The 15,970-nt window shown below is 44.5% G+C and overlaps 1 protein-coding gene across 21 annotated transcripts in view; it reads left to right on the top strand.

Annotated features, from left to right (window-relative positions):
- Positions 1-14,868, top strand: part of LOC116945264 (regulating synaptic membrane exocytosis protein 2-like) — a 264,074-nt gene extending 249,206 nt beyond the window's left edge. For 20 of the 21 annotated variants that reach the window (XM_076069014.1, XM_076069015.1, XM_032959632.2 and 17 more), the window contains 6 exons: positions 4,562-4,803; positions 6,563-6,704; positions 8,101-8,213; positions 10,703-10,804; positions 11,386-11,525; positions 13,389-14,868. In XM_076069014.1, coding sequence (XP_075925129.1) covers positions 4,562-4,803; positions 6,563-6,704; positions 8,101-8,213; positions 10,703-10,804; positions 11,386-11,525; positions 13,389-13,601 — 952 coding nt within the window. In that variant the 3' untranslated portion in view covers positions 13,602-14,868. The remainder of the gene's footprint in view (positions 1-4,561; positions 4,804-6,562; positions 6,705-8,100; positions 8,214-10,702; positions 10,805-11,385; positions 11,526-13,388) is intronic. The other variant, XM_076069008.1, reaches the window with a different exon arrangement.
- Positions 14,869-15,970: the final 1,102 nt, after the last annotated feature.

The raw sequence follows: 15,970 nt of genomic DNA on the forward strand, positions 1-15,970 counted from the left end.
TTTTCTTCAGGGACACCTTTTTTTTCATTACGGAGCACGCTGCGACTTCAAGCATAGAAGTTTGCACAACAAAGTTCATCATGCATTTTTACTCCATCTACGTAAATAAGACCTTTACCCCCAATGTTATCCCGATTGTGCTTTCGGCATAATGTCATGAGGCTGCGTATTCATTTGGGGGGGGGGGGGGGGTTGAGTGCAATGGGAAGAGTGCTTCAGAGCACTTTTCTATTTAAAAATACCAAATAGATACCTTTTGCAAGGCATCAAGTCTGCATTAACCACACGTAAATGTGGCAAAACATGCAGGGAGGGGGGGGGGGTGAATCCTCGATAGTAATTTGTCTACATTGGCCTTCAATGAGTTAGATGATCCGGCGGTGGACTATCTGTTTGCTTAAACGCGTTAATATTATTCATCCTTCATCGTTTCTGCGTGGATTAAATATTGGCCGTTCTATAGGATTCGGCGGGGGGGGGGGGGGGTGCGTCAAGGAGTCAAGTCTTGACAGATTTTTGCGTTCGAACTAAATGGATGTCGCCTAACAGGAGCTAATTTTCTGAGGGGTTGCCTCGCTGAGCATTAGAGGGCGGTAGGGGCGTGTCAGATTGTTTAAAGGATGATTGGTGGTCCGTAATACAGGATTTTTGCCTTTAGATCGCAGTCAATGTATAAATGTGTCGTTAAACCCACCACCACCCGACACAGCCAATTAGTAAGGTTTGTCACGTAAAGAGAACATGTCAACTCCTCACTAGTTCAGCACACCGGTGTGTTGGAGAGCAAAGCCACAATATTTACAATCTGAGTACGACGTTTCGCCAGTAATTACAACTAGCTTCATCAGGCGATAGCCAGATTTGTGGAGAAATCCTCCTGTTTCATTTCTTATATAGAGGCGTAGATGTGATGACATCACATGTGAGCCTTTCTTGCGAGAAGTTGGGGGGTGGTTCATGAATACATAATAATGATATGGCGGGACCCTGGGTTCCCGAATAAACGGAAGTAAAAATCGTAATTAATTTATTTTTGGCGACTCCGTCCCACCGCGCACATAAACACCGCGACCCACCTGGCGCGGATCGTTCTGTTGTCGTGTCGTCCAAGCGTAGCAGCGAAGACGAACGCGCAGAAGAGCTGAACAAGCGAATGCACTCCATGCTCGGGTATGGGCAGGGTCATAACAAGTCTTATCCAAAGCTGCTCAAACTGCCTACACGACTCAAGTCCTTTATTTGTCATAACGGTATGCATAATACAGTGAAACTGCTCTCTTATCTGCATTATTATTTGTGACCTACCAATGTCTGTAGCCTGGATCAACCGATGACAATCCTATTACCTGCAGATATTTAACAGATGAGATGCGTTGCACCGTTAATTCCTCCTGTTTGATAATACTTCTCTTGTCCGTATGCATCTGTGCAGATAGCTTCTTTTTTGCGATTAAGCCATAGTCCCCACATACCGCTCGTATCAATGCAGATAAGAGGAACGGCGACCCACTACTCTGTAGAGTAACATTGGTATAAACGCTTGTTACAATATGAACAGCGCATTGAAAACGCGTACTATTTGATGCACTGTTTACAAAGTGTGTTCACAAATCCACACTGAGAAACACGATGACATGACAGAGGGGTGTAAATTATTTTTTTCCATAATGTATTTAAATCGAGGTACTGCAGGTACATAGTTTTCAGTTTTAAAGCCGTAGTTTAACAAGACAACACTTGCCACCAATCCTTCAAACGCATTGGTGAAAAAGAGAAAAAGTTGTTTTTGTTTACATTATAATGTAATGTATATGCGAGAGCCGGGGGCTTACGGGATCCCTGGGCCCCGCCGTAAGGTTCAAATTACTATGGTGGTAAATGTCCGCTATCTTGAAGAAATCTGACATGCCAACCTAACGCTCAGCGACTGTTCGACACAAGCAGACGTGTTGCCTCGTAACGCCACACAGCAAGAGTGCTGTGCCCAAAGCATGACCCCCCCCCCCCAGGTCTCTGGGAGTGCACTGCAACCCTTCGTCTTAAAAAAAAAACGGCCCACAGAAGCAGGTATAACAGAGCTACTTCTGAGATATCTTCAAGCAACCTCTGTTTCACGCAGTTAAGGGGGCAGTAGTTTCCCACTCTTATGCCATGACAATCATACCGATATATATTTTTGTTTATTTATCAGGCTGCAAATGATCCCATGCTCTCATTGGTGACTGGGCTGAGACCATCAACTCACTGCTCTTGAGAACCCAGTTTCAGCACGGGCAATTGCCAGGGGGTTTTAATCCAGGATCTCAGCAGTGCCAGCTAAAAGCTCTGACCTATGACCATATTCAGTAATTCCACAGTTTGCATTGGGGATGCGTTCTTGAGAAGTGCGACAACGAATATCAAAACGACGTCAATCAAAGCGATTTATAGGTTAGGTGGTGGAGGCGAAGGCTGAGAGGTGACACAACGAGAAAGGATGGACGATGCTGTGTCAGCAACGTGTAGGGCTGAGGCAACGCAAATTGGGTAGTGATGCTAATAAAGCAACGACTTATTTGCAAAACGATGTTAAAGGGGGAGACGCAAATCGGGGTATGACTGTACTTATTATTCAGCGTGCTGCATTATTGTGAAACAATCTCCTGTTTGAGATGTACTTTGATTTGGTCCATTCGAGATATTATTAGCCTGCTTTTCATCAGGCTAATAATAATAAAACAAAAAATCTAGTAATTACTTGTTTGTTTAAACACCGACATGCCAATTACTGCAAGGAGACACAAACCATATTTTTCAACATTTAATGTTACTGATGAGTTATTTTGCATTGCAGGGTGCTCAATTCTTACATTTTCATTGTTGCATTGTATTGGGCCTGGCATTGGGCCTTCACCAATCTGCACTGACCAGTGTGGTAAAGTATGGTTAAAACAAACCTCATGACTGAAAGGCTTGATGAGGCCTTCATCTAGAAGTGGATTAGACACAGTAAAGCATTTTTTTGACATATACAGGGTGCTTAAAAAAATGTTAACACTTCCGAGAATTTGCAACAATGCCACAATAAATGTGCTGCCTCCGGGCTCTGGAGACCACCTCGAGAAGATTACAGGGCACGCGGTTGACAACGATGGCGAACAAGTGGAGACTCATTGACTTTTTGAAGCTATTAACATACATTTTTTTTATGTTGCAGTGTTATTATCCGTTATTTTACCATTAAAAAAACCATAGTCCCATATAAGTGTCACATAATTTTTGAAGCACCCTGTATATCGTTTTCACAACCGGCAGAGTGGGTAGTTTGGAGTTAAGATTGGCAGATTGAACCCCATCTTATTTGTTATTATGTAGGGCAGTTTTCAAAGGATTCCTATCAGCTGTGACGTGGATCGTTTCTCCCAACTGAATCTTGCACACACTTTCCATATTATGGAAACATTGATCAGTCTATTCATAGTATTATTTTTCGTTCGGATTACAAACTCCTGTGCCCTAAAAGTCCGCCCGTAACTACATTTCTGCAGAGCAGAAGTTGTCATATGAATGTTAAACGAATGGCGGAATGCACATACTACACATATTCTTTTAATACTTTCAATCTGCACGAACATTGCCCACAAGATAATAAGAACAGGCATTAGTGTCGGTTTGTACCATTATCCGATGTCCTGGCTACCTTAAAGTGGCTCACTGGACAGAGATGCCCAACCACAGAGGCTTGACAACCCCATAGCTCTAACCAGGCTTTCACAGTGCCCTGCGGCTCTTAAATTTAAAGCCTGCTGTTCCAGTAATAACTGAGACATGGGACTCTGGCTGACTATGAATCAAAGTGACGTAACTTTGTGGGCTAAAATTAAACGAGTCCGTAACCCACAGCCACCTACGGGAGTCAACAGAAATGTACGGAGACGTTAGCGGTCGACTGTTGACACCGGTGACCCCAAAATATTAGGTCAATAAACAATTCTCTGGTGAATTACGGCTGCTTTCATGGATGCGATAGTTTTTTCTTTTTTCACGTCACACAAATTTTGTTCGGTTCACATGGTCACGACGAAACTGTTCAGCCTCTAAACTGTAACTGCACACTGTTGCCCTCCAGTCTGTAAGACATAACAACATCTTGTACACACAGTGTCAAAGAAATCGACGGACAATGTTTTTCATCATTGCTATTTATTTGACCATTTTATTTAAAGCCACATCTCTACTGGACGGTTTTAATTACCAATTTGTTCACAAGGTAATATATATATTTTTTAAATTATAAATGTATTTAATCCAAGCACTAATCTTTTACATAGCTTCATTTGCCAGCGTAAAAAAAATATAGGAAAATAAAAACATAAAATCACTTGAAGACTCCACGGAGATTAATTTCACCTACTTTCTGTACTGCCATCTGGCCACGTCGCATTACCAGGGTATTCACAATATTTCCAAATATATTACACTGAAGTTGTTGTTGGCGGTGGTCGTGTCCCCTTGTTGTTCGTGTGCTGCTGCTGCTGCTCGTGGTGCTGGTGGCGGCTGCGGCGGCTTTTTTGGCCAGCAGCATGTTCACGTCCAAGATGCAGAACCGTCAGATGGGCATCGTCGGCCGCAACATGCTGAAGAGCACGAGCGTCAGCGGCGACATGTACGCCCTGGAGCGAACCGACGGCAGTCAGTCGGACACGGCCGTGGGCATGGTGGCGAGCGGCGGCAAGAAGCGGCGGGGCAGCATCGGAGCGAGGATGGTGGCCATGGTGGGACTGCACAACCGCAGCCGCAGCACTTCACAGCTCTCGCAGACCGGTGCGTTACAATTTTTTTTTTTTTAATATATATAATGATAGTAATTGCCATTTATTAGGCGCAATTCATCCAGGGATCTCGGCGCGCCATGCACGAAGGTAGGGAATATACATACCACAAAAATCCACCGGGCATACATTGGCATCGTAGGTCAGGCGAAACAGGTGAGTATTTAGAGAATATCTAAACGTGGAAAGGTACGTACCTGTATGAACTACTGGAGGACAACCCATAGTCTTTGCGCAGAGAATATTCACGCCAGTGTTATTGTGCTGCAGCACCATCAAGTATTCACTAGGAAGCCACTGGAGCTATGCACTATTAAATCCAGATTGAAAAGTCACGTCTTTAGAACTGCTTTTTGTGGTTAGTTTGTAGTGCTCCCTCACCTCCGATTAGCACGGTTGGCTACATACGGTGAAAAGTAAGTTCTACGTACATGCAGTCACATATGTCCCACAGAGTAGTGCAACGCTTGGTCTGAGATAATTGCTTACGAAGTAAACTGAGTTGCAGTGTTAGTACATGAGAAGTGCATGGATACAAAAAATATTTACTACACAAGGAGAACGAACAAGTGAATTCACGAATGTGGTTATGCAAACTGGAATGCTTGGAAGATCAACCCTCATCGTTAAACAAACTCATACACTGCCTCGCTTTCACCTGCGTCTGCCCTCTCACCGCAGTCTACTCTTTGGTGAAACACCCAGGGAACTTGTGCTCCGTGGGTGGTCACTCCCTTTCCTCTGCTGCCTCTGTGCCTCAAACTCTCTTCTGGTTGTCTGTACATTTGATGCCTTGGTCCTAGATTATTTGGCTGTTGTCTATTTCAATGTAATAAACCACTTCGTTGAGCTATCATTTGTGGTCAGGCTGCTTCTGAAAAAAAAGCTAATAGCTCAGTAAAATATAAAGTTTTTTCTTTAATAATATGCTTACTTTTCCCATACTTTGCACTCCTATCGTGTTATTTTTTTAAATATTGTTTGCTGTCGTAACTTTTTGACCCGCCCCTACTGGACATCTGTAACCAAAAAAAGAGCTTTACAGCTCATCGGATTGCTACAGTATCAATAAAGATTCTGATTCTGAAGTTGAGGCTTCAAAGTTACCTCATCTCGTCTACATTGACCAACCGCTTCCCTCGTCACCGAATTGTCCCCGAGTAGCGTTCCCTCGCTTATCCAATGGCTTTGAGACACGTTCACAGTTAAGACGATGTGTACATCCAGAAGTGTTAAGTTGTTTAATTGGCTTAGAATTTCCATGCGATTTTGTGCAATTGTTTTATTCCCTGTCTTTGACTTTGTAAACCATGATCTTTAAGAAAAAAAGACACCTTTAATCTTAACGGGTCCTTACCTGGATATATATATAGCTGGTATTATTAATGAATCATGTTAATTAAAGTGCCAATAATTAAAATCTATTATTTTCTGGTCGAATACTCGGGCCCCTTTATAAATGGTGGCCACCTCCACCATCCTACCTCGTGAAGTTGGGAAAACCCCTTCAAGCCACGCCCAGGATGAAGAGGCTGATGATGCAGATAACACATGACAATGCCGCACCTCCTGTTCAACAGCACACTGGGGACTTCCCCCCCCCCCCACCTATTTTGTTTTATCCGATAAGTCAAGTGATCGATATTCGGTAGAGAAACTGATAACTTGAAACGTTGGGATAGCCGAGCTCTCGATCTGTTTATCTGCCTGCCTGTATGGTAACGCGCATTGTCGCTGTGGCCGTGTCACAGACTCTGGAGGAAGGAAGCTACGCAGCACCGTCAAGCGCAGCACTGAGACGGGTCTGGCAGCCACCATGCGGACCCCACTCACTCGACAACGCAGCCGAGACTCTGCTGACGAGTCCATTAACAGCTGCACGTCCGAGGGGAAGTAAGCCCCGTCACGCTTCCACCTGGCTGGCTCTCTCTCTCTCTCTCTGACCGCTGGCCGGTTGGTGAGCCTAGCCATACGATGTGGAGCACCGTCACAATTCACCGCTCTAATGTAGATGTAAATGAACGGAGCCTGTGATTTTCAATTTCAAGAGTTGGTTCATTGTCTGCTGGTGTCATGTAAGATGTGGATGAGTAGCCACGACCGCATTGTGATTACAGTTGTTGTGTTCTATAATATTTGCACGTTGGCGTAAAAGCCGCGTTAGTGAGCAAGACTGATTCTATTGCCACACGTGCCACAACGTGAAGAATGATCGTGTGGTCAGTAAATTAATGAATCGTTTAATGTTTGAACATTGCTTGAAAGTAGCTTGGATTTTTTTCTGTATCCATTTACTACGTTTAGTTCATCTTGCGAGCAGCCCGGTCTTCTCAACTCACCCTGGCACTGAGTATTCATTTCAAACTAGGTCAGAGTTCACCGAACGTCAGCCGTTCTATACTGGTAATCCTGGACTCAGTCTATTGTATATAGAGTGTTTGTCAGTCCCTTTGATGTTCCTATTAGGGCGGTGGATCCACAGTTTAACCTCCACTCTAAAGTACAGCGTTGCTTAATGATGCCATTTATCCTTCACACAACAGCAGGCATTTATCTTAGCCAGGTATTTTTCTTAGCCAACCTCAAAGCAATACCGAAAGCGCAGTGCATTTAAATACAACCCGTAATAGCCACGCACGTGGATGGAGGTTGCAGGGTGACCTTGAGGTGTAGAATACTCACCTGCAAGTTCAAGGCTTGGGAATTTGATGTCAAGAAGCCTCTGTGTAATAATGCGAATGCACTGGATGATTCAAAGTCAGAAGGTGAATGCGGTTTCCCATTCAATTGAGCTTAGGGGGTGAATTTCTCTCAATTACTGCCCCAAGCCAGTGGTGAAAATTCCATATTCCCAGGGTGCGGGGCAAGTATGTACACTGGGGAGCCAATGTTTACGTCTCGCAATGTGGTGCTCATTATATCCACCATTGAGGGGGCATTGGCCTAACCTTGAGTTAAACTCACACAACCTTCAAATTGCGAGTCGAGCACCCTGACCACTTGCACACCACCTGGCTGGCGGTTGGGATCATCAAAATATTGCAGTGGCCTTTGAAGAGAGAGCCTCCCATCTATCAACTCGGAGACGTCAGACAGCCCGTGCGTGGCGTTATTCGTATGGTGTCAGGGACGAACTGTGGACCATGCAAGGCAACGGAGGACCTTGCAGGCACGTGGGCTGCACGCGGCTCGGTGTTTCGATTTTCCGTAGCAGAAGAGGGAGCAACAATGACGCGGGAAAGATGGGGAGCAGAGGTATAGTACTCAGTGGATGTGCTCTTACCTGCAGCTTGGTGTTTCCCAGTCTCATGTTTGGTGGAGGTTACCAAATCAGCGATTTCCTGGACGGCCTGGGGCCAGCGCAGTTGGTGGGACGCCAGACGCTTGCCACACCTGCCATGGGTAAGCAACGGCGGCATCGCGGGAGACGTGCGTGCAGGTGTTTGTCGCGGACGCGTTGCTGCAGGGAGGCACTGGGGATAACCGTCGCTCTAATTGCCGATCCGTCCCCGTCACGACAATGAGCTTCGAGGGGAATTCGATGCGATGGCTTAATTTATACTTGATGGAGGAGGACCATTAGGCAAATGAAGAGGTCACATTATATTTCAGTGAACGTGTTACGAGAACTCCGCGGATCTCCATTACGACTTTGATTGTTGTGACGGGGATTCCGCTGCTGCTGCTGCTGCTGCTGCACTGGGCTAATGGGAATGTTCCCACGATTAGATGTATTGCCTCCTTTTAACGCTCCCTCGGTGGAGCTTATACGGGCGCAATTAATCGAGAATTATGAATCGTCTCAAAGCTGCCCCGGCGTCTATACTGGCTTGGTGAGAAACGGCACATGACGTTCCGTGATTTCTACCAATCGGCGCTGGTGCTTGTGAGATAAATCTGCTGAGATTGCTGTCAAACTCGCGAGCTGCCAAGGCATTGTATAATTGCATATAATTGCCCGAATTGTTATCTCCATATATATAAAAAAGGCAAAGTTGTGATTATGTGTGCTTGTTCAAAATGTTTAGCGTACTTCTCGACATGCAACAAACTTGAAATTTGCCATGTGGGTACTTTCCAGACTGTACACCATGCAAAAATTATAAAAATACAATTATTTTTTTTGGGGGGGGAGCTCAATAATGCATATTTATTTTGCACGCCAAGTGAGCTGTGACGTCAAATCTGCCACGTGACCCACGCATGTGGAAGCGTAACGCATTGTAGTGTAGTGGTTAGCGCTACGCCGCGCTACGAACCCGGTAACCAGAGTTCGATTCCCGCTCACGGCCACCACCGGTGGCGATTATTTGAACCGGTCCTGGGCCTCCCCTAGGACGACTCAGCCTCAAACGAGTAACTGGTCTGCTGTGTGAACATCGCCACTGGGGAGACAAAGGCGGCCGGGCGTCGTGAATCCAAGTCCCAGGCGAAGCCGGGTAGTTAAAGCTAGTATTTAATACTCCAGAAAATCTCATGTATTCACACTACTGCTGAGTTGTTTCCTTTGAAAGTAGCTCGTAGATTATTAGATTTTTTGTTTGTTATAGTTTTGGAAAGGTATTATTATTTTACACTTCGGAAAGTATTTGCATGTACACAGGCATGTAAATAATAATCATATCTACTTATAACACACCGGCGCAGTGTTCACTCGCTCTCGCAGAAAGAGAATGGCTCAGAGACGCGAGGAACCACAGACAAGTGGGAAGGCAGCCACGCGATGATTTGGTGCCAACAATTGTCCAAGCTCTGCGATCCCCTTTTGTTAAGGTGTTGTTGGCCAATTAATTGAGTGTTTGCATGTGGAACGAGACGGGAAGCACCCAAAGACAACCCCCACATGCGAGGGGAAAACACTCTATCCCATTTAGACGACAAAGGAGGAAGTCCACGTTGTTGCTGGTACTGCCTTCTCCTGGAGAGCCAGGACATTGCACTTCGACGCGCACGTGGAGGGAGTTTAGCGACATTTGTGCTATGATCCACCAATCCCCGCCTCCACAGTGCTGGATTACAGGCCCTGTGCAGAGCACATAACTGCTCGGCGAACATGTGTCAAGGTTGTAACTGACAAAAACGAACTATAGATTGCACATTTTTTTATTTATTAAAAAAATTGTAACAAACAAGACGTGACTTGCTGGTATCTTTTTTTAAGTTAGTGTTTTATATATATATTCAAATGTTTTTTTTTTTTTAATAGAAAAATACGTGCCCAGTCTTGTCAGATCTTGGAAGCTAAGCGGGATTTTAGCCTGGTGAGTGCTTGCAATAGTGAACACCAGTGCTTGCCAGGTGTTGTAGGTGTGGTGCTGCGAGGTGGCCAGGAGATGGCAGTGCTGAGTATCACTTCCCTCGTAAGTGCACAGTCTTGCACCCTTTCAACGCATTGACATGAGAGTATTAGGTTGAATTGGTCAAGCGTTAAACCAAGACATACTCTACGAGAACCTTGGTTCAATAGTGTGGGCCACCGTTTTTTAGTAATGTCTTTCTCACGCGTGCTCACTTTCATGGTCTCAACCTGGTCGCTGTTGATTTAAACGAAAATATACAGCGCGAGTGAAATGAGTGCATTTATTATGGGAATTATCAACGAAGATGGCACTGATTTCATAACAAATGACCATCTGCCAAGCTAATTTTGCTAAATGTACAACCTTCCACGATGAGATGTATTGAAAACTTGGGAAGTTTGGTCAATGCTATATATTTTTACAAACATTATAAGACCAATAAGTAGTTTTAGAAGTGAAGAAGAGACACTCTAGAATTACTAACGTATATATATCTTGAGTGAAGGGATATATTTTAATTTCCTACGACGTCGCCTGTTGTTGAGCGCGGGCGGCTTTTTTTCTCCCTTCCGCGTGCGTGGCGCTCTGCAGGTGAAATCCAAATAAGTATGATCGACAAGAAGGGGCAGCTCGAGGTGGAAGTTATCCGTGCCAAAGGACTTGTCGCAAAAGCCTCAGCCAAAACCCTTCCAGGTGAGATTACGACGCCGCTGTTCACTCTTAGCTCGGCTTAACCCGCAACTCAATCACGCCGATTGTGCAACGTTTTCTGCCACCAAGCATGCCTCGTTCGGATTATAGGGTTTTTGTGTCCGGTGGTCTCTTAATTATAGCGATGCTTGAAATCTGTGTGGTTTGCTTGTGAATGCATGCATTAGTTCATCCACAACTGAACATATTCCAAATGTGAATTTCCACACGCTAATGATTTCATCTGGCAGTGCGATGGCAGTACAGTGGCGAGCGAAATTTACCCATGAAGCCGATGACCTAAGTTTCATTTCACCGCCACGCCTAGCATCGGTGGCGAGTGATATCCGAACTAAGCTCGGTGCCACTGCTCACCAACCCACGCTGACTAGCATGGTGAAGCACAGGATGGTCAAACAAACCAGATGACGCAGCATGGGGGAGCCTTAGTTCAGCATCGGATGGGCAAAGGAGCTGTAGGTTGCATTGCTTTCAGCAACGGAGATGTGCACCGCTCGACGCTCGCCATCGCGCAGAGATGCTGAGACTTTGTGTTCGTGCCTGTGACCCCGTCTCCTGTCCAGCGCCGTACGTCAAGGTGTACTTGCTGGAGAGCGGCATATGCATCGGCAAGAAGAAGACAAAGATCGCGCGAAAAACCCTCGATCCCCTGTATCAGCAGCCACTCCTGTTTACAGATGGCCCACAAGGAAAAGTATTGCAGGTCAGAACAACCGGGACAAAATCATGCCGTACCCTACATTGTCAGTTGATGGGCAGTGATGCAAAATCAATTGTACAGTACTATGCTATTCTCCATTGTCTACGTTCCCTGCCTTCATTAATCGGCATTGACCAGCGCGGTGAAGTGTGGTCACATAACTTCCACGGGGTGGGGAGGCCCTCATCCAGCAGTGGGTGGACATAACAAAAGGGTGGCGCATGTACACAATGAGTGTCACATTGTGGGAGGTCAACACTGGTTGTTCCCTGGTGAGACTGGCACCCACCATGGAAGTGTGGAATTTCCACCACTGGCTTAAGTCAGTGCTGCCCAAATGCTCTTTTAAGAAGGGAGACACTGACTCCCTTCGATACCAAGGTTCTTTGCAAACCCACGGGTTTTTATCAGAGATTTGTTTACGAGGCAATTCAGATCTACAAACACAGACACAATTTCAACCGAGAAGATGGTTTCAAATTAAGCAACCATTGGAGAGATGTTCTAAATCGAACCAAACATTAAACTAATTTTCAATGTTACAGTATATTTTTTCAAGTAGTGGTACCCCAAACTTTCGCAGCTCTTAAGGATTCCCTTTTCACACCATCAATGGTTAAGCTCCCCCCCCCCCCCCCCCCTCGCCAACCGGCATGTTCACCCGCATGTACACCACCTCTACACCGTTCATCATGCTAAGTCGGCCAATCAAATGCTAATTTTTATGCTAATTCCTTTGTCAAGGCACCTTGTTTCCTCGCACACAGCTTAAAGGTCGCGGTCTGAGCGTGGCTGTGTTTCACTCCAGAACTGTCCTCGAGATAGCCTGGTCCCTTCACCTGATAAAGGCCGCTTGTGTTGTGGCCGAAACGTCGTGATTTTTGTTGTTTTCTTTTTTACCTACGTGACTTTACCGAATAGAACCAAAGAGTAGAGACACTGACTCTTTTTGTCTTGCTTTTATTTCACACTAACTATATTTGTAAACATTCTGAATCGTAAAATACTCTCCAAGATGATGGCAAACTGTCGAGGTGACCTCACTTGAGATGAATGTGCCTACCCTTTGTCTAGAAAATATGCGTGAGGACTATTAGTTGCCAATAGCGTGTAGTCGTTGCAGCTGTATGACAAAGTGAGAGCAAATTTAAATGCCCCCCATATTTGTATTTATACTTTCAACGCAACAACGTAGAGGAAAGCACAGTACGAGGGTGCACAACATTCTCTGCCATCCGCGCTTCCATCCCGGCTTTCGCTGAATTATGGCGAAGGTATAAGTTTCGCACTGATTGATTGGTCAAAATGCAATGGGCTTTTTCACAGCGGCTGAGAAACACGAACCACGTTCGCATATCAGCTGATAGGCCTAATGTAAAAATGTCTGCCGACGCAACCTATCAATTACCGCGTGAGGTGCATGATGCGTAAACGTTATATGCTGCATTTGTGAAGCCTGCCGAGGCATCCGTTTACAAAAAAAAAACACTCACTGAAGAGCGAGCGGCTCGCAATCGGAAGGTACTGAGGTCAAATCCTGGTTGCGTTGACTCAGCCCTTCATCCCTCCGCAGGTCGACATCACGAGCGCCGCTTTGTTGCGGAGGTCAATGGTAGTTTTCCTATAGAATCACCCCCACCATAGGAACGGGGGATTCCCACTTCCGGCTCAGGGCTGTAAACGGAACAGCACCGCCTCAAATGCTCATTTTAGCAAGAAAGTCACCGTTGACCGATTGCATCAGTGTCTCACCTGCTGCAGGAACTACGATGCTTATTACACTACCCCCCTCTCGCTCACTTTGCCGTGCGTGTGTGTGTGCGCGCGTCGAATTGATTTTTCCCCGGCGCTGCGACGTGGTCGCAGGTGATAGTGTGGGGTGACTACGGCCGCATGGACCACAAGAGCTTCATGGGCGTCGCTCAGATCCTGCTGGAGGAGCTGGACCTCTCCAACATGGTGATCGGCTGGTACAAGCTCTTCCCCACGTCCTCGCTCGTGGACCCGACGATAGCACCACTCACCCGCCGTGCTTCGCAGTCCTCCCTGGAGAGCTCGACGTCCTTCGCCCGCTCGTAGCAAACGCCAAAATGAAAGAATGCATAATTAATTTCCGTCGTTGATATTATTATTATCATCACGACAACTACTCTTGTTATTACGAGCTGCGGCGGGCGGGCGGGCAAGGGGACACAGGCGAAAGATAAACTTTTAACGAGCCCTGCAGGTTGTTTTGTAACCCGAAGCTTAGCCAAAGGGCACTTGGTCAAAGTTGAGACGCCACAATGTTGGGGGTTTGGAGGGTGGAATACACAGCTGGGGGGGAAAAAGTGGTAGTTTTCAGCTCTGCACAAATAAAGAGCCGTGAATGTGAGGGCGGTTGTTTACTCTGTTGACAATTACGAAGAGAGTAATTAATAAAATAAAATCACTATTTTGAAATTAACTATTCTTGGGACTTTTTGCTAATGCTTTTTAATGTACTGTAATCCTTTACATAACCGAGCTGATTCTATGAAATCACTCTGAGACTGTTGAAGGGATAGGCTATTTATTGATTGCTTCCATAATTTCGAATCAGCATGGTTTGAGCTGGGATTAGCCGAACGAATAGCACACTTTTGTGTGCCGTAAGGAACGTGTAAGTTACTTGGCAGTGTATGAAAGATAACTTGTGTTCTGTGGTGGAGATGGGGAATGATGGGGAATACCTTGGGGAAAGGGAGGTTGTTTTCTTTCTTGCGAATCCTCTGAAGTTGCCCTTTGCTGTGGATGCGAGTGATGGACACCTTGTTTCAGGGTTACGAATGAAGTGTTGAAAGAAGACGGGAGGCATTTGTGTCTCTTCTTCTTTGCAAAGCAAAACAAAATAAAAGACAAAAGAACACAACAAAGAGAAGCTTATGGAAGACTGAACAAGAACTTCCGTTTGTACTGACAAAACAATGGAAAATGTCACCACGACGTTAAATAAATTGATGAATTGTCCTGATATCATGATGATAACTCTTTTCGATCGTATTGCATGAAACTCGTACGATAAATTATATCCATCCCAATGGAATTTCCTTCTGCATTTTTCCATATGAAAGTATAATCTAATTGAAGTAAAAAAAACATCACCTTTTTTCAAGAAAATAATTGGTCCATGAATAAATACGAGGCAGGTAAATTATCGCTTTGGAGGGTGACATTATTTTTACGGTAAATGTTTATACGACTTGTGCAAATGAAAAAAAAAACGATGTAATGGTTTGTAAAGCACTCTCTGATCAAGACTGCATGTTTTATTAACTTAAGGCAGAAAATCAGCGCTTCATTTTAAATAAACCTTAGCGGCTATAAATTGAGGTCTTTCTCTTGTTTGTTGAGCAATTTGTAATGACGATGTTATTTCTAAGGTACTATATATAAACTGGTTTTGCTTGTCCTACCTGAATATTTTTTTTTTTACAAGTCAATTCCCAAACCCTTTCGCCTATAAAGCTACTGCGACAAGACTTTCGACACAACTACACAGAGAGAGACGTATTAATAAAACGTAACGAATTGGATTTCGTAGGCATTAAAAATGTTTGTAACTAAAATGCGTTTGAATTACAGTGCAGGGTGTGTGGTATGATTATACTATCCTATTACAGTGATAGTGTTTACGACAAAATAAATATTTTACCCATGTTCAAACCAAATTCACTAAACTGTTTATGCAACTACCTATGGTATATATATATTACGATATGCAATTTGCAGTATTTAATATTCAAAAGCATACGATACTTAATATTTCGTACTCAAAATTAGACCACAATAAGACCAACTCAAACAAAATAATCAAGCGGTGTAGAGCTTTTGAGACAATTACCTATTCTTTACTTTAAGGAGTCCTGGTGTATTGTCCTACAAGTGCCCATTTGTTGTTAATACGGCAAACCGGATTTACATTTTATATTCACAATCAAATGAACATCAAGCTGCAAGTGCACAGACAGAGAGAGAGAGTGCCTACACATCTAACACGAAGTGGCTTTTGGTCACAGCTTCCAATAAATGTGTAAGGAAGGATAAATCATCAGTGTTTTGCTTTGGCATATTTTGCAGACAATTAAAATGTTCAATCTTGCAATACCGTGGATACTCTGCAGCTATGCACATACATTCCTACATTTGGTATGGCATTAAAAAACAGAGTTTAAAGTGAACATGGACGCGTTATATACATTGTTTTTAAGAGAGTTGAGTATATAACTGGTCTCCAGGCTGGCCTTGATAAAGTTGCAGCACAAATTGGCCATTGGTTCAAAAGCTCAACTGACCAAAACAAAGACAACGTGTTTTCCTCTAGCTGATAGTTTCACACGGTTTTGTTTGTTTGTTACATATACGTATTAAATCAATCAAAATGCATATGAACACAACATAAACAATCCGGTACGTATGCATTAAAAAAA

The sequence above is a fragment of the Petromyzon marinus genome, chromosome 23, assembly GCF_048934315.1.
Source record: "Petromyzon marinus isolate PM22_M1 ecotype Great Lakes invasive population chromosome 23, UKy_Petmar_22M1.pri1.0, whole genome shotgun sequence".
NCBI lineage: Eukaryota > Metazoa > Chordata > Hyperoartia > Petromyzontiformes > Petromyzontidae > Petromyzon > Petromyzon marinus.